General features: G+C 44.8%; 2 protein-coding genes across 2 annotated transcripts in view; one reads left to right on the forward strand and one right to left on the reverse strand.

The window, feature by feature from the left end:
- Nucleotides 1-378: 378 nt before the first annotated feature.
- trappc1 (trafficking protein particle complex subunit 1) lies at nt 379-9,422 on the reverse strand. Its single transcript, XM_083993428.1, has 5 exons — nt 9,262-9,422; nt 8,316-8,414; nt 6,393-6,463; nt 6,131-6,269; nt 379-659 (listed from the first exon to the last, which is right to left on the reverse strand). The coding sequence occupies exons 2-5, from the start codon at nt 8,412-8,414 to the stop codon at nt 531-533; spliced, it is 438 nt and encodes a 145-aa protein (XP_083849554.1). The 5' UTR covers nt 9,262-9,422; the 3' UTR covers nt 379-530.
- A 585-nt stretch (nt 9,423-10,007) lies between these two features.
- Nucleotides 10,008-26,895, forward strand: part of psmb6 (proteasome 20S subunit beta 6) — a 22,351-nt gene continuing 5,463 nt past the window's right edge. The window contains exons 1-5 of the mRNA XM_083993426.1: nt 10,008-10,135; nt 11,589-11,656; nt 12,595-12,660; nt 19,522-19,587; nt 20,285-20,414. Coding sequence (XP_083849552.1) covers nt 10,037-10,135; nt 11,589-11,656; nt 12,595-12,660; nt 19,522-19,587; nt 20,285-20,414 — 429 coding nt within the window. The 5' untranslated portion in view covers nt 10,008-10,036. The remainder of the gene's footprint in view (nt 10,136-11,588; nt 11,657-12,594; nt 12,661-19,521; nt 19,588-20,284; nt 20,415-26,895) is intronic.

Raw genomic sequence — 26,895 nt, forward strand, 5'->3', positions numbered from 1 at the left:
TAAAAACTTAACATTTTTTACTGAAACTTCAATAGGAATAGTTACTGCATTGATGCAAAGTAAAACTACTTCTTATTTAATAACTTATGTTATAGTAGAACCGTGTTGAAAATGTGTGTATCAAAATAGATACAGCAGGTATGTAAGGTCATTTTCTATGCAAATCTGATATACAAATATATATAAGGTCCAATAAACTAAAGGGTCCAATTTCAATTTTTTTTTTAGAATTTTCTGACAATTATTTCAGGGTTCAGGCTTTACAGGGTTAATAAAGTATGACCTGACTTGTGCTGATTTACTCACTAGGTGGCAGCACAACACAACACACACACTAACAGACACACTAACACACACACACACACCTGTCCAGATGTGACCACAGAGACTCAGAGTGACGGCTCCAAACACTTTAATGATGTCAGAGAGTACAAAACAATAAATACAACAACACTGTGCTACTGTGTGTGTGTATATGTGTTAGTGTGTGTATATATATGTGTGTATATATGTGTGTATATGTGTGTGTGTTAAGCGGCGCGGGGGCTGTAGAAGGGCAGAGCTCTGATGAAGGCGTCCAGGCGGCTGCTGAACAGTTCACTGTCCAGACTGTCCCCCAACACACACACCGGGTTCTTCACGATGTACTCCACATACAGCTGACACACACACACACACACACACAACACAACACAACACACACACACAACACACACACACAGAGAGAGAGAGAGAGAGGTGAACTTTCATTGATGGTATAAATATATATAAACATGTATACAGGGTTCCTACACATTTGAAATTTCCGAATTCCAGACTTTTTCCAGACCCTAATTTCCAGACTTCTCGGTAAGAAAATTCAAATTATTTGTGATATCTGCGTAAATAGATGTGCATAATATAAAAAAAGTATGCAATTTATCATTTGTTTTCATGTGTATGCCATTATGTAACCAAATCACTTCCTGGAGATTGTAGCTATAGGTATAATAGCACATACAAAATAATTAACCCAGATAACTTCAGATGAGACCAAACCCATATAAGTGGTAAGATAAATATATTTCCATACAATAGTTTCCATTTTCCATACTTTTCCAGACCTGGAAATGTATAAAATTAAATTCCATACTTTCCATACTTGCTTATAGGAACCCTGTGTATATCAGAGTGATCCAACATCTGGTTTGTTTCATTTCCTGGTTTTAGTCAAATCAAAGTCCAGTTTCTATTGGAAGTTGTTTTGTGACTGAGCCGTAACTCTGGGAAAAGTCTAGTCTCGCCATCGATATCCCATAATACTCATTATAATAATCATATATTATGTATTATATAGGCTATATACAGTATGTTTACTCTCTTTTCAAAAGCCTGGACTTAGGGATGTCACAATTACTTGTTTTCACAATTAATCGCGGTATTAAACGCCACAATTAATTGATCGTAAAGATTCTTAAATACCATCACTTTCCAAAAAAAGAAGATGTATGAACCATATTGGCAGATGTGGCACCAAAATAAAGGTAAATGCTCAGATACTGGTCCATACGTATCATTGAATTGGTAGGAATTTAAATGCTAGAGTCAAGTGTCATTTGTAATAATAATAAAAAGATTAAAATTAACTTAAACATTTGGTATCGATGACAATTAATGACTTATATATTTCAAACACTTTAATAATTGGTCATATTTTAATAGATACTTTGTGGAAATAATAATTAGTAATGTAATTATATTTTGACTATATTAATTAATTGATGCATATTATACAACAGTTAGTTCCGACCGGTCCCAACCGAGCAATTTGATTGGACAACGAGACGTTCCATAGTGCTGATATACAGTATAACAGCACTGGGACTTTTCACAGACATAATCACTCCGCTGTTCAGCTGGACAGGAGCTAAGCATGGATGTATTATATGAGCTAAGTCAGAGCCACGCTCCCCATACAGGAGCTGCCCCATCTCTCTGCTGCTACTGCTGTTGCTGCTGCTGCTGCTGCTACAGTTATAAACGGACCTGAACATTAAAACCTGGACCTGACCTGGTCCGTCTAATTGGCGATAAATCTCTACTAAACCCGGCTGGGGAAAAAATCGCCGCGGGGGCAACTACGTTTTGACGGTGATGTGTTTTGATATTAGCGTTAGCTGTTGTTAGCCACGTAGCTCAGCTACTTAGCTTCAACTGTATATTGATTACATAGCAGATAAACAAATGTAATACGGTATCGATAACGTCTCTGTATGTCTTCATGCTGGTCCTGTTGCTGCGGTGCTAATCAGACACGGGCTCAGAACCAGAACCAGAACCCTACAGCACTGGAAGCAGCTCGGTGGAGAAGCTTGTAGCTAGTAGCAAGCTAGTATGAAATGTTTATGTGTTGCCTGGCAACAGCCTTGTCTCCCTTCCAGTTGCAGAACTATTTCTGTTGGCGGAGCCAAATAAATGATTAAATAAACAAACAAATCATAATCTCTTGTAGTTTATTACTGTTCTAAAAATGCGCTCGTAGCACTGTTGTATAAAAGCAATATCACACTCGAGGTCGTGCTGTTGTACTGTATATCAGCACGGTGTGATTATCTGCGGCACTCGGCCTGCGGCCTCGTGCCTACGACCGAATCACAGCCGTGCTGATATACAGTACAACAGCACTCCCTCTCATGTGATATTGCTTAATTATACAACAGTTAGTTCCGACCGGTCCCAACCGAGCAATTTGATTGGACAATGAGACGTTCCATAGTGCTGATATACAGTATAACAGCACTGGGACTTTTCACAGACATAATCACTCCGCTGTTCAGCTGGACAGGAGCTAAGTCAGAGCCAGGCTCCCCATACAGGAGCTGCCCCATCTCTCTGCTGCTGCTGCTGCTACTGCTGCTGCTGCTGCTGCTGCTGCTGCTGCTGCTGCTGCTGCTGCTACAGTTAGAAACGGACCTGAACATTAAAACCTGGACCTGACCTGGTCCGTCTAATTGGAGATAAATCTCTACTAAACCCGGCTGGGGAAAAAATCGCCGCGGGGGCAACTACGTTTTGACGGTGATGTGTTTTGATATTAGCGTTAGCTGTTGTTAGCCACGTAGCTCAGCTACTTAGCTTCAACTGTGTTTATATTGATTACATAGCAGATAAACAGATGTAATACGGTGTCGATAACGTCTCTGTGTCTTCATGCTGGTCCTGTTGCTGCGGTGCTAATCAGACACGGGCTCAGAACCAGAACCAGCACTGGAAGCAGCTCGGTGGAAAACCTAGCAGCTAGTAGCAAGCTAGTATGAAATGTTTATGTGTTGCCTGGCAACAGCCTTGTCTCCCTTCCAGTTGCAGAACTATTTCTGTTGGCGGAGCCAAATAAATGATTAAATAAACAAACAAATCATAATCTCTTGTAGTTTATTACTGTTCTAAAATGTGCTCATAGCACTGTTGTATAAAAGCAATATCACACTCGAGGTCGTGCTGTTGTACAACACGGTGTGATTATCTGCGGCACTCGGCCTGCGGCCTCGTGCCTACGACCGAATCACAGCCGTGCTGATATACAGTACAACAGCACTCCCTCTCGTGTGATATTGCTTAAATAATCATGATAATCGTAACACCGTGATTATTTCTCTGACAATAATCGTACCAAGAAAATGTATAATCGTGACATCACTAACCTGGGCTGCATAAAAGAGGCAGAAATAAAAGAGTATAGAAGAAACCTTTCTGACAGAATGAGATCTAGACGGAGGTAAACTGCTGCGTTTTAACATTTATCTGCACACAAACACTGTAGGAGCTTTTAAATGAACATACTCCATTATAAAGTGAACTTAAACCCTTTACAAAACCTGGACTCTCTGGATGTAAAAAAGGCGAACAAATGCACATTGCACAATATTTATATATACTACATAAATAAAAAGATTTTTGAAAGAAAAATGTATTTAAAAATCGTCAAAAAAAATATTGCGATACTTACAGCTCTGGAAAAAAAACTGGTTTATAAACTCTTCCTGAGTTAAAATATTCCTCCTGTGTTGTTTAAGAATAAATATGAACGAATGAATGTTTTCTTTGCACTATTATTATTATTCAAGGTCTGAAAAGACTTGATATTTCTGTTATTTAGACTAGTTTAGTCATTTTCAGCCAATAAAAGCTCTAGATGACAATATTTTTATTTCAGTTTTGGGAGAAATGTTGTCGGTAGTTGATAGAATAATTTAATTAGACTCAAACACATAGCTATAAATAGTAAAACCAGAGAAACTGGTCATTCTGGGAGGGGTCTCTTAAGTTTTTCCAGTGCTGTATATATATTATTATGTTATATTATACGTATATCCACAAGTTTCCCAACGTCATCTATGGTCAAAACCGGAAGCCAAAGTTTTGCATTTCCGGTGGAATTGTACGGTTACGTTTCCATGGTTTCAGTCGTTCAGTCGTCATAGTTACGGTAAACGCATGGATCTATTAACGCTGGCTTTTAACACGGATGTCAATGTGTGTGATATCCACTGTTAAAAGCTGCTGTGATGATCCATGCGTCTTACAGATTTACATTGAAAAAAAAAAAAAAAATCGATGCATTTACCGCGACTACTGAAACCATGGAAACGTAAACATAAAATTTCAGCAGAAGAGCAAAACCGGCAAAACAGGCTACGTTGTTGACGTTGGGAAAAAGGTGGCTGTTAGGAGGATTTCCCAGACGAACTGTGGAAACTAAACTTCATTCAGTGACTGTTAGGGACGTCACGATTATAGATTTTCTTTGTACGATTATTGTCAGATAAATAATCACGGTGTTACGATTATCACGATTATTACGCATTAAATAATTTCACAACATATGAATGTGTAAAATCAAATACAGTCAAAATATAATTACATTACACATTTTTACACTAAATATTTTAAGTATCTACTATTCATATGTCACCAATTATTAATCCTCCAGGGGAAGTCTTTTAAATATTCAAAACATTAATTGTCATCTATACCAAATGTTTAAAGGCCCCATGCTGTGCACTTTTCTCTGGGTTTATTTACCTGCTGATATCCCTAACAAGATGTATCATTGGTTTTGAGTACCAGTGATCTGCTTAATATCGTTTATATTGCCCCTTTCTGTTGCCTCTTTCTGGAGCTCTAGCAGACACAGGTCATTTGGCCAATCAGAAGAGAGAATGAGAACCTCTCCTCTGATTGGCTGACTGTTTTAGAGTGGCATGTGGTCGGGCCAATCACAGGCAAGTAACTGAAACCTAAGCCGCATTCATACAAATTGAAAAAAAACAACTGGTCACGGTGGGCGGAGTTACCTTGTGTGTGACATCACAGAAAGGAGGAAGTGCTATCTGCTCGTCTCAAATAGAATGTTCCTACAGATGGGCGGTGTGTGTCTCTCCGTTTATGACCAATATGATGCATGGGGCAGTATATACGTGGCCCAGAGACCTCCCCAAGCACCAAAAAATAACCAAAATCACATTTTTCATGCCATGGGGCCTTTAAGTTTATTTTAATTGTTTTTTTTTTTTTATCACAAATGAGACATTTAAATTTCTACCATGTTACGTTAGGTAAATGGACCAGTATTTCTTACATTTACCTTCACTTTTGTGCACATCTGCCTCTGTGTTTCCAAAATAATAGTTTTTTTTCTTATTTCTAGTGAAAATGTAATTTCTAGTCAAAACAAATCTCATTATACTTAAAATAAGACTCATCACCTAAACATTAACTTGTTTTTAGATCATTTTCACTTGCTCCACTGGCAGATTTTTCTACTTATTTCAAGTGAAAATTAGTTTGAAACAAGTGAAAATGATCTAAAAACAAGTTAATTTTTAGGTGATGAGTCTTATTTAAGTGGAAAGAGATTAGTTTTGACTAGAAATGAGACATTTTGACAAGAAATAAGACAAATATTCTTGCAGTGTGGTACAGACAGACAACTCATCCTGATCAGCTGAAAGTGACGGTATTTAAGAATCTTTACGATTAATTAATTGTGGCGTTTAATACCACGATTAATTGTGAAAACAAGTAATGGTGACATCCCTAGTGACTGTGTGATGTTGTCCAGGTGAAAAGAGGCGTTTCCATGGCGACTCACGTTGCTGTAGATGTGCTGCAGCGTCTCCCGGGCGTTGGGGACAGACAGGTCGGTGTTGAGGACGAACTTCAGGCCGCTGGGCGTCTCGTAGTAGTGGAGGCGGTACTTACTGGTCTGGAAGGTCAAGAAGCCGTCCTTCCTGAGGACAGGCGGGTCAAGGACCACAGACAGGTGGGTGGAGAGAGACAGGTAGGTAGGTGGAGAGACACAGGTAGAGAGACAGGTAGAGACAGACAGGTGTCCACATCAACCAGAAGGATACATGTCCAGAGGAGACATCTTACTGACGAAGGAGCGGATGGAGAACAACATCCCATACATCAGCTTGAACTCCTGGAGAGACAGACAGGTCAAAGGTCAGAGAGACAGACAGGTCAAAAAGAGGAGTAAAGCAATATATTAAGCGGCAATATATATATATATTTAAGCATCAAAGATGTTCAATCAAACCCACATAGTTTGAAACAACGTTCAAAACACACACAGCCAGTGTCACAACTAAGCATATAAAGTCCGCTAGCTTAATGCTAACATATAATGTTAAACACCATAGACAGGCTAACAGAAATTAGCATCGCATAGCATTTAATTCTGGCTTTAGCGTTGGGGTGCCAAGTGGCGCAGTGGGTTAAGCAGGCGCCCCATGTGTTGAGGCTATAGTCCTCATGCAGGCGGCCCCGGTTCGAATCCTGCATCGGGCGGCCCTTTCCTGCGTGTCATTCCCCCTCTCTCTGCCTCCTTCTTTCCTGTCTCTCTCTACTGTATTGTCAAAATAAAGGCATGAAACCCCCCCCCAAAAAAAAAAAATTCTGGTTTTAGCACTGTTAACACGTCACAGTTTAATCCAGAGTCTGTGGTCTGTTTATAACGCTTGTTAGGAAATTTGCTCCGATGTTTGTTACTACTGAGCTGATCTGCCGGGGCCGAGCTCCGTCCTCATCCCAGGGGATCCCACATGCTTTTAGAGGTTTACCGCTGGCTGGTTGAATTCTTTTTAGGAGATTAGTGTTGGTCTCATTGATGAAATTTAACAACTGTGGCAGTGGCATTAGTCTGTTTGAATGAAAAGTGACGACTGTGGCCGACGAGAGGTGATGGACTCTCCGTCGGGGTGATGTGTGGGGGGCTTTATGGACTTCACCAGGAGTCGGACTGTTTTACACTGTTGTTGTACATTTATATAAATATGAATAAATCAAAGCGTTCCTCTGACCTCGTCCTTGTATATATATTTATTTATATAAATGTATATAAATGAAAGTGTTGTCCTCTGACCTCGTCCTTGTAAGGGATAATGGCTGACGAGGTGTCCATTATCAGAAATTAATGGACGACGCGGAGGCGTGAACGGTTGATTCCGTGAAGTCCATTAATCTCTGATAACGGACACCTCGAAGGGCATTATCCCGCTTATACCATGGTCACTTACCAGATAAATACATATTAAATCAATTACTTATAATTTAATGTTGTTTTTACCGTTAAAATCATACGTCTTTAAGCGGCTGAGCGGACTATTTAATAACTCTCGTCGGCGATAAAAGAAAAAAAAAGAGGGACCGGCTGTGATGGCAGCGTGTTGCCATGGTGACTCTGTTGACTGCAGCGTGTTGCCATAGTGACTCTGCTACAGCCTGGTAGTTGATCAGTGAAGGGAGGTGAGGTGACAGCTTAAATGTTACGTGACACAAAGTTTTTCAGAGGGCCAGTGCTTCTTACCGCTGGTGTGTTTACAGACTCCAGTGCCGTGATGATGCGCTGAAAAAAAGTTGTTATGGTCCGAGTGACCGTTGCCGTGGTTACTAACAAGCGTTTGAGGCAGCGCAGTAATATTTAGAACGTAATCAGGCTATTTTACCGGAACATCTTTATGGGTGTCCATTATCACTTTTTAATGGACACCCAGCAGCCAATCAGAATCGAGGATTCGCCCAGACCATGGTATAAATATATATATAATCTATATAAATGACAGTATTGTCCTCTGACCTCGTCCTTGTATATATTTATATATTTAAATGTATATAAATGACAGTATTGTCCTCTGACCTCGTCCTTGTATATATATATATATATATTCATATAAATGTATATAAATGAAAGTATTGTCCTCTGACCTCGTCCTTGTATATATATATATATATATTCATATAAATGTATATAAATGAAAGAGTTGTCCTCTGACCTCGTCCTTGGAGATCCCCGCCTGCTTCTTCCTGTTCCACTCGTTGTAGTAGAGACAGCTGCCGTTACGGTCAAAGATGTACAGGTTGTGGACCGTCATCTGGAAGACAGAAAGACAGGTAGAGAGACAGGTGAGACAGGTGAGAGACAGACAGGTGGTGACTCATACACACACATCAGGACACAGACATACACTAACATCACACTAACATCACCCAACTTCGACACAACTCTCAGACCAGGACACATTCTGTCATGTGTTAGGAGAACAAAGAGCCACTGCTCTAGAAGCAGCTAAATATGTTTGTGCCTGTCACAAAAAGAGAGAAGAGCTGCTCAACATGAGCTCCTCTATATGAGCAGTTTTACCTGTGTGGTGGAAAATACACTACACCTGCTAAATGATATCTACACTGTGTGTTCATTAGTATCTATTTCTGTTTATTTATTTATGTTGTATGTGTTATTATTCCATTTTTGTAATGCTTTGGCAATATTGTAATGACAGTCATGCCAATAAAGCTTGTGAAACTGAAATTGAAATTGACAGGTAGAAACACAGACAGGCAGGTAACTTAGGTAGAGACAGGTGAGACAGACAGGTAGGTAGAGAGAGAGAGGTGAGACAGCCGCCTCGTTACGTCACTGATACAGTAAATCGCTGTTCGATCATCAGACCTATTATTGATCCATAACCTCTGGATGTCTGACGTCCAGTCTCAGGTGAGCGGTGCTGTCCTCTCTCACCTGTGTGACGTCATACTTCCTAACTGTTGTCTAACAACCGGAGCTCGGTGTCTATCTACCTGTCTACCTGTCTGTCTGTCTGTCTGTCTGTCTGTCTGTCTGTATGTTAACTTGTCCCGCAGCCCCTGAAGCCTCTTTTCAAATTCAATTTCAAATTCAAAACAACTTTATTAATCCCACAGGGGGCAATTCATTCTTACCGCCAGGTGTGGTCCTACTCCAGCTCCAGGTGAGGTGACGTAGCAGCAGGTAAAACAGGTAGAAACGAGACTTTAAACCGTTTAACTGTGGAGAAGGAGCGAACTGAGCAGAAGCAGAGCAGCTGCGGTGTTTACCTTCACTTCCGGGTTCCTCGCTCCGCAGGACCCCGCTGCCGGCTGACCGCAGCGCGCCTGAAGGAAAACATTTGATAAAATACAGAGCCTGAAGTTCTCTGTAAAATATGTGTTTATGTACTTTTTTAATATTTAATAATATTTTTCTGTAATATTATTTAATTTATACATGTATTATTTTGTTCGGTTTGTCTCTACAGTTGTTTGATTTGTCTGTAAATGTTATTTCATTTTTTTTTTTTACTGTCTTCTGCCTCTCCTTTTTTGACTGTTGCTGTTTCAGACACCTGCATCTTCCTACGGCGATTACTATTATTATTTTCTATTTTTATTGTAAGAAAAGCAATAAAGAAGAATGCAACAGTTTCCTGTTTGAGAATGTATGTACATTTTGAACACAATAAAGTTTGAAAAAAAAAATCTTCCCACGGCGATACACAAACAGGTTTCAACCAATCAATTTTTTTAAAGAAAAGAAAGAAAGAAAGAAAGAAAGAAAGAAAGAAAGAAAGAAAGAAAGAAAGAAAGAAAGAAAGAAAGAAAGAAAAATAACTTTCGCCAAAAAAAAATCTTCCCATGTGATCTCGCGAGATGCGTAAATCTCGCGCTGTCACCGGCGGCTCAGTTTGATTGAGACAAGATGGCGGCAGCAGCAACAATGATGCCGAACTTCGGCCAGAGAGTTTCTTCTAGCAGCGACCTGGTTCCGGAGTGGACCAGCCAGGAAGTCAGCACCGGGGTGAGTAAACCGGGTCAGAGCGGGGCCGAACCGAGCCGAACCGGGCCAGAGAGTGTCCCGGAGGAGGGTTTAAACAGGGAAAACAGCGGCTGAATGAGACAGCAGTTCTGTAGCTAGCAGCTAGCGGTGGCTAACGCTAACAACGGTCCATAGATATGTCAGTATATGTATCTATGACAACGGTCCATCCACTGGTCCGAACTGAACCGGACCGAACCGGGCCAGAGAGTGTCCCGGAGGAGGGTTTGAATAGAGAAAACAGCGGCTGAATGAGACAGCAGTTCTGTAGCTAGCAGCTAGCGGTGGCTAACGCTAACAACGGTCCTAACAACATCCACTGGTCCGGTTCGGACGGGAACAGAACAGAACCGAACCGAACCGGACTGGACTGGACTGGACCCAGTTTCCTCAGTAGAATCTGAATCTGAAGCCGTTAAAGTGAACGTTAAGTCGCTAAGAGCCAGAGTTGTAGCTAGTTACAGTGGTGGAGCGGAGGAGCTAAGTGTTGCTAATGCTAGCAGCTCCATCCTCAGACAGTGAGCCGCCGAATACAAACACTGCAAAGTGCACTAAATCAAATCAAAAGTGTAAAGGCATATTCTCTTCAATCTGCTAGAATTTGATACTGGTTCTGCTAAAATTCCCAGAGTTATTGGGCTTTTTATTTTGCTGTGCATCCAAAAAAGCGCTGTGAAACCAAGACAAAAGTGCAGCCAGTAGCCTATCTGTAGCTAATACCGAGGTAAAGTGCAGTATCTGCCATAAAACGGTAGCATGACAAGCCAGACTATATCATTAAAATGTATATATAGATGCACTGTATGCCCTTTGGTTTGCACTTGATCTGCTTTTTAAACTTGGATGTTTTTATACTGAGATCTGCATTTTAAACTTGGATGTTTTTATACTGAAATGCCTACTTGCTGCTGTTGTTGTTATATTATCGAATGTTATTTATATTTACAATTATATGAGGGACAGCACAGTCTGGGGGGTGTAGTCAGGACTTCATTTCACTGCTTGTTGTAAGTGTACACTTTAACTTTGCATGTGACAAATAAAGAATCTTGATCTTGATCTTAAAAAAAATAAAATAATAATGTATATATCCACCTACGGAGCAAATATTTGCTGCCGCTAGGGTGCGTCTAGATTTCTAGGCTAATAAGATGGTCATAAAGACAAACTATAAACTACATTTAATCCAGTCCACCTTTATCTAATCAATCATAGACATGGTGGTTATTCATCATTTGGTGCTTAAACCTGACAATGAGAAACACAAACAGCAGTTGTTCTCAGCAGTGTGGCAGCAGTTTGCCTCTGTAGAGCAGAGAGATGGAGCGGTACCGGTACCAGAGAGGGTCCGGTCCAGTAGGATGTAGAGTTCATCTGCTCTGTGTGTGTGTGTGTGTATATTTATATATATATATGTGTGTGTGTGTGTGTGTAGACGACCATCATGGCGGTGGAGTACGATGGAGGAGTGGTGATCGGAGCAGACTCTCGCACCACCACAGGGTGAGAAACTACTACACTACACACTGATTACTGTAGTAGACACACAATGGAGGTTAATGTTTCTGTACACTACTTCTTTCTTCTCTCCATCCTCTTCTCTTCTCTTCCTCCTTCCATCTTTCTCTCTTCTCTCCCTCCCTCCTTCTCTCCCTCCTTCCATCTTTCTCTCTTCTCTTCCTCCTTCCATCTTTCTCTCTTCTCTCCCTCCTTCCATCTTTCTCTCTTCCCTCCCTCCCTCCTTCTCTCTTCTCTCCCTCCTTCCCTCTTTCTCTCTTCTCCCCCCCTCCTTCTCTCCCTCCTTCCATCTTTCTCTCTTCTCTCCCTCCTTCCCTCTTTCTCTCTTCTCTCCCTCCCTCCTTCTCTCCCTCCTTCCATCTTTCTCTCCTCCCTCCCTCCATCTTTCTCTCTTCTCTCCCTCCCTCCTTCTCTCCCTCCTTCCATCTTTCTCTCTTCTCTCCCTCCCTCCTTCTCTCCCTCCTTCCATCTTTCTCTCTTCTCTCTCTCCCTCCATCTTTCTCTCTTCTCTCCCTCTCTCCTTCTCTCCCTCCTTCCATCTTTCTCTCTTCTCTCTCTCCCTCCATCTTTCTCTCTCCTTCCTTCCATCTTTCTCTCTTCCCTCCCTCCTTCCATCTTTCTCTCTTCTCTCCCTCCTTCCCTCTTCCTCCCTCCCTCCTGCTCTCTTCTCTCCCTCCATAATTCTCTCTTCTCTCCCTCCCTCTTCTCTATCCCTCCCTCTTTCTCTCTTCCTCCCCCTTCTCTCTCCTCCTCTCTCAATTAAAAACATTCAATGTCAATTCAACAAGCTTTATTGACAGGACTGTGTTGTACATTATTATGACAACAGAACCAGAATACATAGATTATTAATTATATAGTAACAACAGAATGATAACCCTAACCTCTCTCTCTATCTCTCCATCTCTCTCTCCGTCCATCAGTGCGTACATCGCCAACAGAGTCACAGACAAACTGACTCCCATCCACGACAAGATCTTCTGCTGCAGGTCAGTGCTTCATCATCCTCATCCTCAGTAGCTGGTTCCCATGGAGACTGATTGATTGATTGATTGATTGATTGATTGATTGATTGATTGATTGATTTATTCAGATCTCCATTATCTATGGCAATGCCAAAGCTGTTCTTCCTGTGGTCCGTACAACATACTTACAATCAGGGCTTGAAATTAGCGGTCGCCACTCGCCATTTGCGACCCAGATTTCTCTGTGGCGAGACAGATTTTTAACTGTCTTGCCACTTGGCGAGCTAGAAAAAATGAGACTCCCAATCAGTTTCCAGGGTTTCCCCCAGTGTATTATAAGCTTATAGTCACCTGACAACGTCACAACTTCGTCGCGCATAACGGGACACGTGACGGACATCATGCTTATCAGACCGCTGCTGCTTCACAGCTGACCGAGAGGAACGCACCGAGTCCACGTTAATGTGAGCCGAACCGCGGCTCCAAGAGGCTCAGTCAGCTGCTGTAGCACAGCTGGTAGCTGGTCGGACTATCCGACGGACGGGGTGGTATTTGAACACTGTACAATAAGCGCGATATAGCGCATTTACGAGCGGCAAAGTGCCAACTGTCCATGCGCCCGTGTCTGTGTGAGTATGTGCGTGCGTGCGCGTGTGTGTGTGTGCGTGCGTGCGAGAGAGACGGCAGGTGGACTGACTGGCAGAGATGAGGTGAAGCGCTGTTTAAAAATTATTATTATACTGTTCTTCTTTGAGTGGGGTGGGATTGTGGGAGGGATAAAAAACTGGGGGAAGAATGGAAGTCTTCTCTGTCACGTTGTACTGTCATGTTGCTACCTGTGAAATTGCTTCCATTAAAGAAAGTCATCAAAAGAAAAAAAACAAAATATATATATATATTTTTTTTTTCTTCTGTGAGAGCCTGTGGCAGGCCGCCACACATAAACTACTGTTATTCCAGAAAAGTTGAAAGGTCATCGTCTACAGAGCACAATTGATTGAGAAGAACAGGATGACTGTTATATGGTACTACAGTACTATGACTGCTATATAACTAGTGACGTTGAAATACAATAGTGAAGCAACTTGTTGGTTTTGGCTAGTAAAAAATCTGTCTGGCGGGTAACTTTTTTGACCTACTAGCCACTTGGCTAGTAGGTCAAAAAGTTAATTTCAAACCCTGCTTACAATGTATTAATGCAATTTACGTCCCATACAATACAATCCATGTTCAAATACAACATAAAACACAAGGAAATACAGATACACAACAATACAAGACAGCTCCCTATAGGTCAGCAGTGGTACGTAGTATTTACATATCATGATGTCAATACATGTCTATACAGTATATATTGGTCACACAATAACTTTCAATAGCCCATTAATCAGGGTATCCGCGGGGTCTTGAAAAGTATTAAAAGGTGATAAATCAATTTTGGGAAAATTAAGACCCTTAAAAAGTATTAAGTCTTTTCACGACTTTAAAAAGTCTTAAATTTTGAAGGAATCCGAGTAGGGAAACGGCACTCGGATGCCGCCCAAGTCGAGCGAGTACTCGAGTGCTCGGATATCGGCTGCAGCTCTACTAGAAACAAAATCAAACGAGCTGAGGCACATGTCATGACTGTCGTGATTGTAGTTTTTGTTTTTGGGGAGTTGAGCAATATTTCTTTTTTGATAAACTTTTCCTTTGATTTATTATCCCAGCCTATTTTGAATTCTGTTGTAAGTGTTCTACAGCAGTGGTTCTCAACGTGGGGTCCGGGGACCCCCAGGGGTCCTTGAGAGGGTTGAAGAGGGTCCCCAACTTTTTCTTGAAATTGTTAAACTTTTTTTTCTTTGAGAATATATCCTATATATTACATTTCTTTAAACTTATTTTTTTGAGAATTTTACCACTTTTTCTAGATTTTTTAAAACTTTTTTTTTTAGAAATTTTACCACTCTTTTCTTGAAAATTTTAAACTTTTTTTGTTTGTTTGTTTTTTTTTTGAGAATTTTACCACTTCTTCCTAGAAAATGTTTGAAGGTTTTTGGAGAAATTGTACCACTTTTTTCCAGAAATTTCTCCATAATATTTCCAAAAATCCACCACTCCCTTGGCCCTAATTTGAATGCAGAAAACTTTATTCAGTCTCGGAACAAATGGTGTTTGCTTCAAAATTTTGTCCAATGGGGGTCCGTGGTCTAATTTGTGTCAATTTAGGGTCCTTAACGTGAAAAAGTTTGTGAACCACTGGTCCACCAGACGCGTTTTCAGCGCTCTGGGCGTCTACTTTCCATTCAAACCCTATTGAGTTGGGCGCTCACAGCCACGAGCCCGGAAACTGCTTTTCCACTAGCCCTAGTACCTGGTACCATTTTTAGTACAGTGCAGTGCCGAGCCGTGCCGCGCCATGCAGAGCCGAGCCGCGCCGCGCCATGCAGAGCCTAGCAGTGCCGAGCCGCGCCGCGCCACGCAGAGCCGAGCAGTGCCGAGCCATGCGGAGCAGTGACGAGCCACGCCGCGCCATGTAGAGCCGAGCAGTGCCGAGCAGTGCCGAGCCGTGCCGCACCATGCAGAGCCGAGCAGTGCCGAGCCGTGCCGCGCCATGCAGTGCCGAGCTGTGCCGAGCCGTGCCGCGCCATGCAGTGCCGAGCCGAGCCATGTAGAGCCGAGCCACGCCGAGCAGTGCCGAGCCATGCCGAGCCGCACAATGCAGTGCCGAGCAGTGCGGAGCCATGCTGAGCCGCGCCATGCAGTGCCGAGCAGTGCCGAGCCATGCCGCGCCATGTAGAGCCGAGCAGTGCCGAGCCGCGCCGCGCCATGCAGAGCCGAGCAGTGCTGAGCCGTGCCGTTAAAGTGTAGTTTCTCCTCAGAGTGACGTCCAGGACGCTGTGAAGATAAAAGTTACTGACAGATGATCTGAGGAGATAGACTGACCAGCTGGTCAAATAAGAGAAACATCCTCCAGACTCTGGATGACAGAGGTTTAACTAGACTGTAGGGCTGACCCTCCAAAAATCAAAGCTTCATTCGTTGCCATGGTAATCGATCATGAAGTCCGTGATCGATAGTTTTGTTTTTTTCTTCCTTTTTTCCTCTTTGACACCGGTTCTCATCAGCAGTTGTTACATTAAAATGAATAGGCTGCTTGGCATCCTGCAAACCTGCCTGATTTTGGAGACATGCAGTGTTTGTTATTAGCTACTTTCATTATTTCCGCTTAGATTATCAAAAAAGGGTAATCGGGTCAGCCATACTAGACTGTAGAGGAGTTCATGTTCATGGTCAACCTCCCACTGTTAAACAGCCGGCTACACTCAGGCCGTAGAGCCGGTCGTCCAATAACCAGAGGGTTGGCGGTTCGAATCCCGCTCTCTCCCAGTCTCTGTCGTAGTGTCCTTGGGCAAGAAACCTTACCCACTTAACCTTGTGTTAGGGGTGGGCGATATGACGATATTAGATCGTGAAGTGATTAGAGTGTGTAGACGATCTGCCAAAGTGCAGAGATCGTAGGATCGTCAGGGGCACATTCTATAAACTGCAGTTCTATGCTGATGCACCGACGCACCAGACGTATTACATCATCAACCTGAACGACCAATCATAGCGAATTATACCCGCCTCCTTGTTCGTGTGTGTAGTGGTAGTCGCATGGAGAACCATGGCTGAAAGCCAAAGCAGGAGTTGGTCGCTTTTTTTTTTTTTTAAAACAGCGTTTCACCATCTCTCATCTCTGCCAGTCAGCCCCTCCACCTGCCGCCTGCACACACAGACACACACACGGACCTATGACACAGACGCATGGATAGTCCGACTAACGACCCCTCTAACCGCCCTCCTAAATAAAAGCTACCTTTTGTGCATTTTACTTGCACATGTTGGCAAAACATGTGCAAGTAATGTTTTGCCATTACTTGCACATGTTTTGCAAGTAATGCAAAACATTACTTGCCCCGCGGGAGGGTTCAGAAGGGGCCGGTGCCGTGTGATTTGGGTGGCAGCCGTGGGCGGGGGCCCCGGCGACCCAATCCTCGGACAACGACTCTGGCTTTAGGGACATGGACCCTGAGCTCATGCGGGAGGTTGAGAGGTATCGACTAGAGATAGTCGGGCTCACCTCCACACACAGCCTGGGCTCTGGAACCAACTCCTGGAGAGAGGTTGGACTCTCTTCCACTCTGGAGTCGCCCACGGTGAGAGGCGGCGAGCTGGTGTGGGCTTGCTCATAGCTCCCCAGCTCAGCCGCCATGTGTTGGAGTTCTCCCCACTTAACGAGAGGGTCGTTTCCCTGCGCCTTCGGGTCGGGGATAGGTCTTTCACTGTCGTTTCTTCCTACGGGCCGAACAGCAGTGCAGAGTACCGGCCTTCCTGGAGGCCCTGGGAGGGGTGCTGGAAAGTGCCCCAACTGGGGACTCGTTCTGTTGGGGGACTTCAACGCTCACTAGGCAGCGACAGTGTTACCTGGAGAGGTGTGATTGGGAGGAACGGCCTCCCCGATCTGAACCCAAGCGGTGTTTTGTTATTGGACTTCTGTGCTAGTCACAGTTTGTCCATAACGAACACCATGTTCAGGCATAAGGGTGTCCATCAGTGCACGAGGCACCAGGACACCCTAGGCCGGAGGTCAATGATCGACTTTGTAGTCGTGTCATCTGACCTCCGGCCGTATGTCTTGGACACTCGGGTGAAGAGAGGGGCTGAGCTGTCAACTGATCACCACCTGGTGGTGAGTTGGATCCGCTGGCAGGGGAGGAAGCTGGTCAGACCTGGAAGACCCAAGCGTATCGTGAGGGTCTGCTGGGAACGTCTGGCAGAATCCCCTGTCAGGGAGGTCTTCAACTCCCACCTCCGGGAGAGCTTTGACCAGATCCCGAGGGAGGCCGGAGACATTGAGTCTGAATGGACCATGTTCTCCACTTCCATTGTTGACGCGGCCGTCTGAATGGACCATGTTCTCCACTTCCATTGTTGACGCGGCCGTCCGGAGCTGCGGCTGTAAAGTCCCTGTACCTGTCGCGGTGGCAATCCCCGAACCCGGTGGTGGACACGGGAAGTAAGGGATGCCGTCAAGCTGAAGGAGTCCTACTGAGCCTGGCTGCTCAGGGGACTCCCGAGGCAGCCGACGGGTACCGGCAGGCCTTTCGGACGGCAGCCTACTGGTCGGCCTCGAGGAAATTCTGGCAAACCATCCGACGCCTCAGGAGGGGGAAGCAGTGCTCCGCCAACACTGTTTACAGTGGAGGAGGGGAGCTGTTGACCTCGACTGGGGATATCGTCGGGCGGTGGAAGGAATACTTCGAGGTTCTCCTCAATCCCACTGACATGCCTTCTGTAGAGGAAGCAGAGGCTGAGGACTCAGAGGTTGATTCATTCATCACCCAAGCTGAAGTCACTGAGGTAGTAGAAGCTCCTCAGTGGCAAGGCACCGGGGGTGGATGAGATCCGCCCTGAGTACCTCAAGTCTCTGGATGTTGCGGGGCTGTCGTGGCTGACACACCTCTGCAGCATCGCGTGGCAGTCGGGGACAGAGTCTCTGGACTGGCAGACCGGGGTGGTGGTCCCTCTCTTCAGACCGGGGTGGTGGTCCCTCTCTTCAAAAAGGGGGACCGGAGGGTGTGTCCCAACTACCGGGGGATCACACTCCTCAGCCTCCCGGGGAAAGTCTATTCCAGGGTGCTGGAGAGGAGAATTCGGCCGGTAGTAACCCCGGATTCAGGAGGAACAATGCGGTTTTCGTCCTGGCCGTGGAACACTGGACCAGCTCTACACCCTCCGCAGGGTGCTCGAGGCTTTCGACCGTGTCCCACGTGGCATCCTGTGGGAGGTGCTCCGAGAGTATGGGGTCGGAGGCCCTCTGCTGAGGGCTGTACGGTCCCTGTACGACCGGAGCAGGAGCTTGGTTCGCATGGCCGGCAGTAAGTCAGACCTGTTCCCGGTGCGTGTTGGACTCTGTCACCGGTTCTGTTCATTATTTTTATGGACAGAATTTCTAGGTGCAGCCAAGGGCCGGAGGGGGTACGGTTCAGGAGCCACTTGATTTCATCTCTGCTTTTTGCAGATGATGTTGTCTTGTTGGCTCCCTCGAGCCAGGACCTTCAGCATGCACTGGGGCGGTTTGCAGCCGAGTGTGAAGCAGCTGGGATGAGAATCAGCACCTCTAAGTCTGAGGCCATGGTTCTGGTTCTCGACCGGAAGAAGGTGGCTTGCACCCTCCAGGTCGGGGGAGAGTTCCTGCCTCAGGTGGAGGAGTTTAAGTATCTTGGGGTCTTGTTCACGAGTGAGGGAAGGATGGAGCGCGAGATCGACAGGCGGTTCGTCGTGGTGTAGAAGGAGCTGGTCCGAAAGGCAAAGCTCTCGATTTACCGGTCGATCTACGTTCCCACCCTCACCTACGGTCATGAACTCTGGGTCATGACCGAAAGAACGGGATCCCAGATACAAGCGGCCGAAATGAGTTTCCTCCGGATAAGCGGATGAAAATGGATGGATGGATGGATGAAAATTATGTCTAAAAAATTATCGCATTTATCCAATAGGCCCTAAAAAGGAAGAAAAACTTTAAAACCACTTTCGGTATTCAGTATTATTCGGTCAAACGCTTTGATTTTATTCGGCTTCGGCCAAAGATTTGCTATTCGTTGCACCCGTAGTGATCGTGAACGTCACTCTCCATCCATCACTAGCACATCTAACGACCAATCAGAGGTCAGAACAGGATGAGTCGTCCCTAGCAACGGGGTCGACTCTGCTGTTAAAGTGGTTTAAATGGACGTGTTAGTTAGTCTCTGTAGTCATGGATACAGAGACACCTGGCAACCGTCTCCATGGAAACACACCACCACCACCATGGACATCCCATCATCATCTCTCTCTCTCTCTCTGTCTCTCTCTGTGTAGGTCTGGATCGGCTGCCGACACTCAGGCCATCGCCGACGTGGTCACCTACCAGCTGGGCTTCCACAGGTAACCATGGCAACCTGACACATGTATACATACTACTGTTGATGTTAGTTTTTACTAGTTTCAGTCTCGTTGATGCTCTTTTCTCTGGTTTAGTTTCAGTTTCAGTCCTAGTGAGTCCTGACTATTATGGTCTGGTTGTAGTCCGTGGTGTTAATCTCTAGGGCTGGGACGATACGCTTTTCTCCCGATTTGATTCTTCTATGATTTTTTTGGGGATGGCGATTCTACGATATTGCCGATTCTCTCTATGATTTTTAGTCTTAAGCATTTTTAACATTTATCTGCACACAAATACTGTAGGAGCCTGTAAATGAACATACTCCATTATAAAGTGAACTTAAAACCCTTTTCACAACCTGGACTCTCTGGATGTAAAAAAGGCGAACAAATGCACATTGCACAATATTTTTTAAAAATTCACACAAAAAATTTGATTTTTGAAGAAAAAAAAGATTTTTGAAAAAAAAAATTGATTTAAAAACGTCAAAGATATTGTGATATTTATGTGGATCGATGTTTTTCTCCCAGCCCTATTAGGCTAATCTCTCTACTAGTGAAGTCAAGGTCTCAGTGATGTAGTGATGGTTGTCGTTGAGTAAAGCTGCTCCAGTGGTTCAGTCTGGTTCTGGTTGTGTTTCTGACCCTGTGTGTGTGTCTGTGTGTCTGACTATTATGGTCTGTTTTCTCCCCCCTGCAGCATAGAGCTGGACGAGCCCCCCCTGGTTGAGACAGCAGCCAACCTGTTCAAGGCCAGCTGCTACCGCTACAGAGAGGAGCTGACTGCTGGCATCCTGGTGGCCGGCTGGGACCGACGGAGGGGGGGGCAGGTAACAATACATCCCATAATATACTATAATATACCATAATATACCATAATATACTATAATATAACATAATATACACTAAAGAGAAGCTGACTGCTGGCATCCTGGTGGCCGGCTGGGACCGGCGGGGGGGGGGGGGGGGGGGGGGGGGGGGCAGGTAACAATACATCCCATAATATACTATAATATACCATAACATACTATAATATACCATAACATACCATAATACACTATAAGATACTATAATATACCATTGTAGCGACTTCAGCCAGAAGAGCCGCTGAGAGGCTCAGCATGGGCCGGTTGTCAGACGCGCTATCAAAAAGAAACTCACTGAGATTCAGAACTAAAGATCAAAGTGTTTATTAACCAAACAAAATAGGTTAACTCATAATAAAGTGTACAAACTAAAGCAAAATCATCCAGAAAATAACGTAACTATAGGGGTCAATAAAAAGTAAGGCAACCCACGCTCACCCCCTCTCTCTCTCTCTCTCTCTGAAACAAAGGAAAAGCAACAGGTGAACATAAGTGCTAAACCCCGCCCATAATGACGTGACCCGCTACTGAAATAATAACAAACTAAATCATATTCAAAATAAACAACACCAAAACAACCCTTAAACTTAACTAACAGAAAACCCAACAGGGGTCGACAATATAAATGGCCCGGTGGCCCGGACGTACTTTTCAAACCGTCAGGGCCACCAGAACGCTCCAAACACTGACCCGGTGGGGCCAGTGAAAATAATGCCTTGAAAAAAATATAACAAGTAAATAAATAAATCTAATTTCACATTAAATCCCTGTGGTTTGAAATGATAACTGTCAAATCGTCTCGGTAATTAGTGCTAAGAGATCCCGACCCGATCAACGACAGAGACATCTACTTTCTGTGCGCAGCCAGCGCTGTGCCCTGGCACGTCAGCACCACCTGCAAGCAGCTGCAGCTCCAGCTCACTCACTGCTGCTGATAGAAGGTCGTCACAAGAACCGATAAAAACCTTTTTCTTAACCATGAAACTTCCCTCCTCCTCAGCGCGTCGGGTCGAGTCCTGTCGGGACCGACGCGAACGTTACACACGGGCCAGAGCTCGCGCTGGGGCGCCAGCTGTTAGGTGTGCACCACAGCGGTGGCACGTCACGTGACATTTAGACCATAATAACAACAACAAAAAAAACGTGTGTAAACGCAAAACTGAGCTGAAAATGAAACAATGAGTCAGTTTTGCACCAATCTGTGGAAACAGCCTAAACGTGAATGAATGAGAACAACAGTTATATCACTGAACTACTTGGAGGATAAAAGTAATGACTACATAACTTCATGTTTGTGTTGAGGCATATTTACCATTTTAACTCTGTTTTTACTTCATTGTTAAACCACAGTGGAGGCTAAATATGTGAAACAGTTATTTATTTATTAAATAAAGTAGCCTGATGAATTTAAAAGCACTTTTTTTGACCTTCTTTAATGAAATTGAATGAAAAATATCTGATACAGGATATAAATCCTTTACATCAGACTCAAATAAATAACAACATACAAAAATTAAACACAAATATACCAACTCATACATAATCACTAAAATACATATAACAAAATAATCCCCAAAAATCTCAAGAAACTACAAGATCGTGGTATTGAATAAGTATCAAGAATGTTGGAAATTGACTAGTAATGGTATCAGAAAGTTCCAGCCTCGATGGCGAGACCGCAGGAATTGGCTGGGATATGTTGTTTTTCGTTAATATGGGGATCGATACCTATTGTCCTGGGCCAGTGGTTAGAATGGTGGGGCCAGTGATCTTCAAAAGCCACTGGCCCAGAGGGCCTGTGGCAAATTTCCCTTATTGTCTACCCCTGCCCAATTCATGGCTCCTACAACCATATTGTACTATAATATACCATAATATACTATAATATACACTAAAGAGGAGCTGACTGCTGGCCGGCTGGGACAGGCGGATGGGGGGGGGGGCAGGTAATACTACATACCATAATATACTATAATATACACTAAAGAGGAGCTGACTGCTGGCATCCTGGTGGCCGGCTGGGACCGGCGGAGGGGGGGGGGGGGCAGGTAATACTACATACCATAATATACTATAATATACACTAAAGAGGAGCTGACTGCTGGCATCCTGGTGGCCGGCTGGGACCGGCGGGGGGGGGGGGGGGGGGGGGGGGGGGCAGGTAATACTACATACCATAACATACTATAATATACCATAACATACTATAATATACACTAAAGAGGAGCTGACTGCTGGCCTCTTTATTTTCTATTTATATAAATGATCTCTGTGTCAATATGTCAAATGCTGCTTATCACTGTGCGTTCTCTGTTGTGCATGCATTTGAGCTGTTACAGTCTGCTTTTAACGTTGTACAGGCCCGACTACAAAGCCTCAAACTGGTTTTAAACACCAGTAAATCAAAAATAATGGTTTTCTCAAAAGCTACCTACTCAACTGAAAACTTACCTTCTGTAATAACTGCCCAAGGAAACCCATTCGAGGTTGTTACTAAGTATAAATACCTAGGTTTCCTTCTAGATACGGAGCTTTCGTTTAAATTGCACATTGAAAACCTGGTAAAAAAACTCAGGCTAAAGCTTGGCTTCTTTTATAGAAATCGCGTGTGTTTCTCTCTGCGAGTGCGTAAATTACTTGTGTCGTCAACTTTCCTACCGGTAGTTGACTATGGAGATGTGTTGTACATGTGTGCCTCGTCCAAAAGCCTAGCAGCTTTGGACACTGTATATCACAGTGCATTAAAGGCCCATGCTGTGCACTTTTCTCTGGGTTTATTTACCTGCTGATATCCCTAACAAGATGTATCATTGGTTTTGAGTACCTATGATCTGCTTAATATCGTCTATATTGCCCCTTTCTGTTGCCTCTTTCTGGAGCTCTAGCAGGCACAAGTCATTTGGCCAATCAGAAGAGAGAATGAGAACCTCTCCTCTGATTGGCTGACTGTTTTTGAGTGGCATGTGGTCGGGCCAATCACAGGCAAGTAACTGAAACCTAAGCTGCATTCATAAAAATTGAAAGAAAACAACTGGTCACGGTGGGCGGAGTTACCTTGTGTGTGACATCACAGAAAGGAGGAAGTGCTATCTGCTCGTCTTAAAGAGACAGTTCCTACAAATGGGCGGTGTGTGTTTCTCCGTTTATGACCAGTTTGATGCATGGGGCAGTATATACGTGGCCCAGAGACCTCCCCAAGCACCAAAAAATAACCAAAATCACATTTTTCATGCCATGGGGCCTTTAAGGTTTTTCATTGGCTGTGGTCGTCTCACTCATCACTGTCAGCTCTACTCGAAGTCCGGGTGGCCAAACATCTCTGAGCACCCGGAGAGAAACTCACTGGTTGCTGATGATCTATAAGGCTCTCCTTGTCCTCGGTATGGTTCCTTCCTACCTCTGTTCACTCCTCCGTCGAACAGAAAATCGATATGCCTTAAGGTCCAGTGATATCTATTGTTTGAGCATTCCTAGAGTGCGGACTGAATTAGGGAAGAAAGCGTTTAGTTTCGCCACTCTATCAACATGGAACAGCCTCCAGGCTGAACTGAAATTGTCTGAACTTGTATCTCTTGGTGTATTTCGTCACTTCCTAAAGGTCCGACAACAAAAATCATTTGAGCGGTGCCTTTGCTGACCAACCTTGTCACCTTGACCTCCTGCTCCCTGCACTTTTTGTTTTAACCTATTGTAACATGGCCCTATTTATTATAATGTAATATTGTAATGTATTCTGTATTTTATAATGTTGACGACGTGCTGCTGCCCTCTTGGCCAGGTCACCCTTGAAAATGAGATCTCGATCTCAACAGGTCTTTTTACCTAAAAAAATCCTGGTGGCCGGCTGGGACCGGCGGAGGGGGGGCAGGTAACACTACATACCATAATATACACTAAAGAGGAGCTGACTGCTGGCATCCTGGTTGCAAAAGGTTGAGAACTCCTGGGCTAAAGGGGCGTTCACACCGAACGCGATAGACGCGAATGGAGCGGCAACTCTACATTGAAAATCAATGTAAATGGCGCGATGACACGCGATGCAGGCGGAGGTGGTAGAATGAAGCGTCTGGCGCGACGCGAATAAAGTTGAAAATATTGAACTTTTCAGGCGGCATCGCGCCGTGACGTCCAATCAGCGATGAGTTCAAGCCGACGACGTCACTTCTCTGTACGGTTGTTTACACTCAGAACAACATGAAGGAGAAGCTAATTGTATATGTGTGTGGCACCGCTGCCTCTTCTACACAGAGTTAACAACACACACACACACACACACACACACACACACACACACACACACACACACACACACACACACACACACACACACACACACACACACACACAGACACGACGGCGGTGGTTTTCCAGTGTTTCTGAGACTTGTACAGCAGTAGTACAGTGCAGCAACGGTGGTGATATCAGCCACGATCGACGTGGAAAGAGAGCGGGTTGAGACCGGTTTTCAAATTAACAGGCGGAGCGTCTAGAGCGAATGATCCAAAATGCAGGGATGCAAACAGCGCGCCGAAAAGCGAAACTCGCTTTTTTCACGACCAATTAGGTGACTTGTGTGAATCGTTCAGATCCGAAGAGTTTTTGTTTTTGGGAGGGGGGGGGGGGGGGGGGGGGGGGTCTCAGCGTCTCAGCTGGGGTCAGTAAAATGTTTTTCTAACAGGCTGACAGTGACAATCACGTGAAACTGAGGCGAACTCATTCATGGTCTCTGATTATACTGATAACAGCCGACCTCCAATGTAGACGCGACATGCGCGCCACGCTTACCCAAAGCGGTGCGTGTCCGCGTGCAGTCGGTGCGACGGCGACGCCGTTTTCTCCTCCCGTGCATGTCTGTGGAGCTGTGCGCCGCGGACATGCACGGTTCCCTACGTTGCTGTGTCAGGCAGGTGTCTCCCACGGAGCTCTGCCCCGTTTCAGAGGTGAAGGAAGCCCTGAGTGGAAAGACGTCGCCTCCGCGATGTAGAATGTGTTCAATTAAAGTGAAACTAACACATTATATAGGCCTATATGTCCATTACACACTGAATGAAACATCCCATGTCTTTATTTATTCAGTTTATTTTAATAGTAATAATTATGACTAACATTCAGTGAAGACCTAAAAATCAGTATCTCCAAAATGGAAATATTGCAAAGGTTTTTTTTTAAGCATTTTTAATATAGAAATGTTGGCCTTCTGAAAACTATGTCCATCTATATGCACTCAATACTTGGTTGGGGTTGAACTACTGGAAATTGACTTTTCCGTGATATTGTAATGTACTTATTTGTTAATGGTGAGCACCCCCCCCCCCCCCCCCCCCCCCCCCCCCCCCCCCCCCCCCCCCCCCCCCCCCCCCCCCCCCCCCCCCCCCCCCCCCCCCCCCCCCCCCCCCCCCCCCCCCCCCCCCCCCCCCGGGAAATTCCTCTCTTTTTTGGTCCTGACCCGTTTGCATCCCTGAAAATGACCAAGCGGTGCGAATGAAGCGTCTGGCACGATTGTATTCGCGTCTATCGCGTCCGGTGTGAACGCCCCTTAAGACTTACACTCTATAGCTACTCCTTTTTTATGTGAAAATATTTGGGAAGAAACTGACCAACAAAAGGAGCGGCTCTCAAAGGGCGGCGTAGCGTAAAGATGAACAGGGGATATGATTTAGTAGCCTATAAATCTCTCTGCCCCCTCGCGGCAGCAGATCTCTTTGCTCCGTAGGTCTAGAAACCAGCCAGAGGAACGTTCTTTGCTCCGTAGGTCTAGAAACCAGCCATAGGAACGTTCTTTGCTCCGTAGGTCTAGAAACCAGCCAGAGGAACGTTCTTTGCTCCGTAGGTCTAGAAACCAGCCATAGGAACGTTCTTTGCTCCGTAGGTCTAGAAACCAGCCAGAGGAACGTTCTTTGCTCCGTAGGTCTAGGAACCAGCCAGAGGAACGTTCTTTGCTCCGTAGGTCTAGGAACCAGCCATAGGAACGTTCTTTGCTCCGTAGGTCTAGGAACCAGCCAGAGGAACGTTCTTTGCTCCGTAGGTCTAGGAACCAGCCAGAGGAACGTTCTTTGCTCCGTAGGTCTAGGAACCAGCCAGAGGAACGTTCTTTGCTCCGTAGGTCTAGGAACCAGCCAGAGGAACGTTCTTTGCTCCGTAGGTCTAGAAACCAGCCAGAGGAACGTTCTTTGCTCCGTAGGTCTAGGAACCAGCCATAGGAACGTTCTTTGCTCCGTAGGTCTAGGAACCAGCCATAGGAACGTTCTTTGCTCCGTAGGTCTAGGAACCAGCCATAGGAACGTTCTTTGCTCCGTAGGTCTAGAAACCAGCCATAGGAACGTTCTTTGCTCCGTAGGTCTAGAAACCAGCCATAGGAACGTTCTTTGCTCCGTAGGTCTAGAAACCAGCCAGAGGAACGTTCTTTGCTCCGTAGGTCTAGGAACCAGCCAGAGGAACGTTCTTT

The sequence above is a fragment of the Trachurus trachurus genome (genome assembly GCF_905171665.1).
Source record: "Trachurus trachurus genome assembly, chromosome: 18".
Classification (NCBI taxonomy): domain Eukaryota; kingdom Metazoa; phylum Chordata; class Actinopteri; order Carangiformes; family Carangidae; genus Trachurus; species Trachurus trachurus.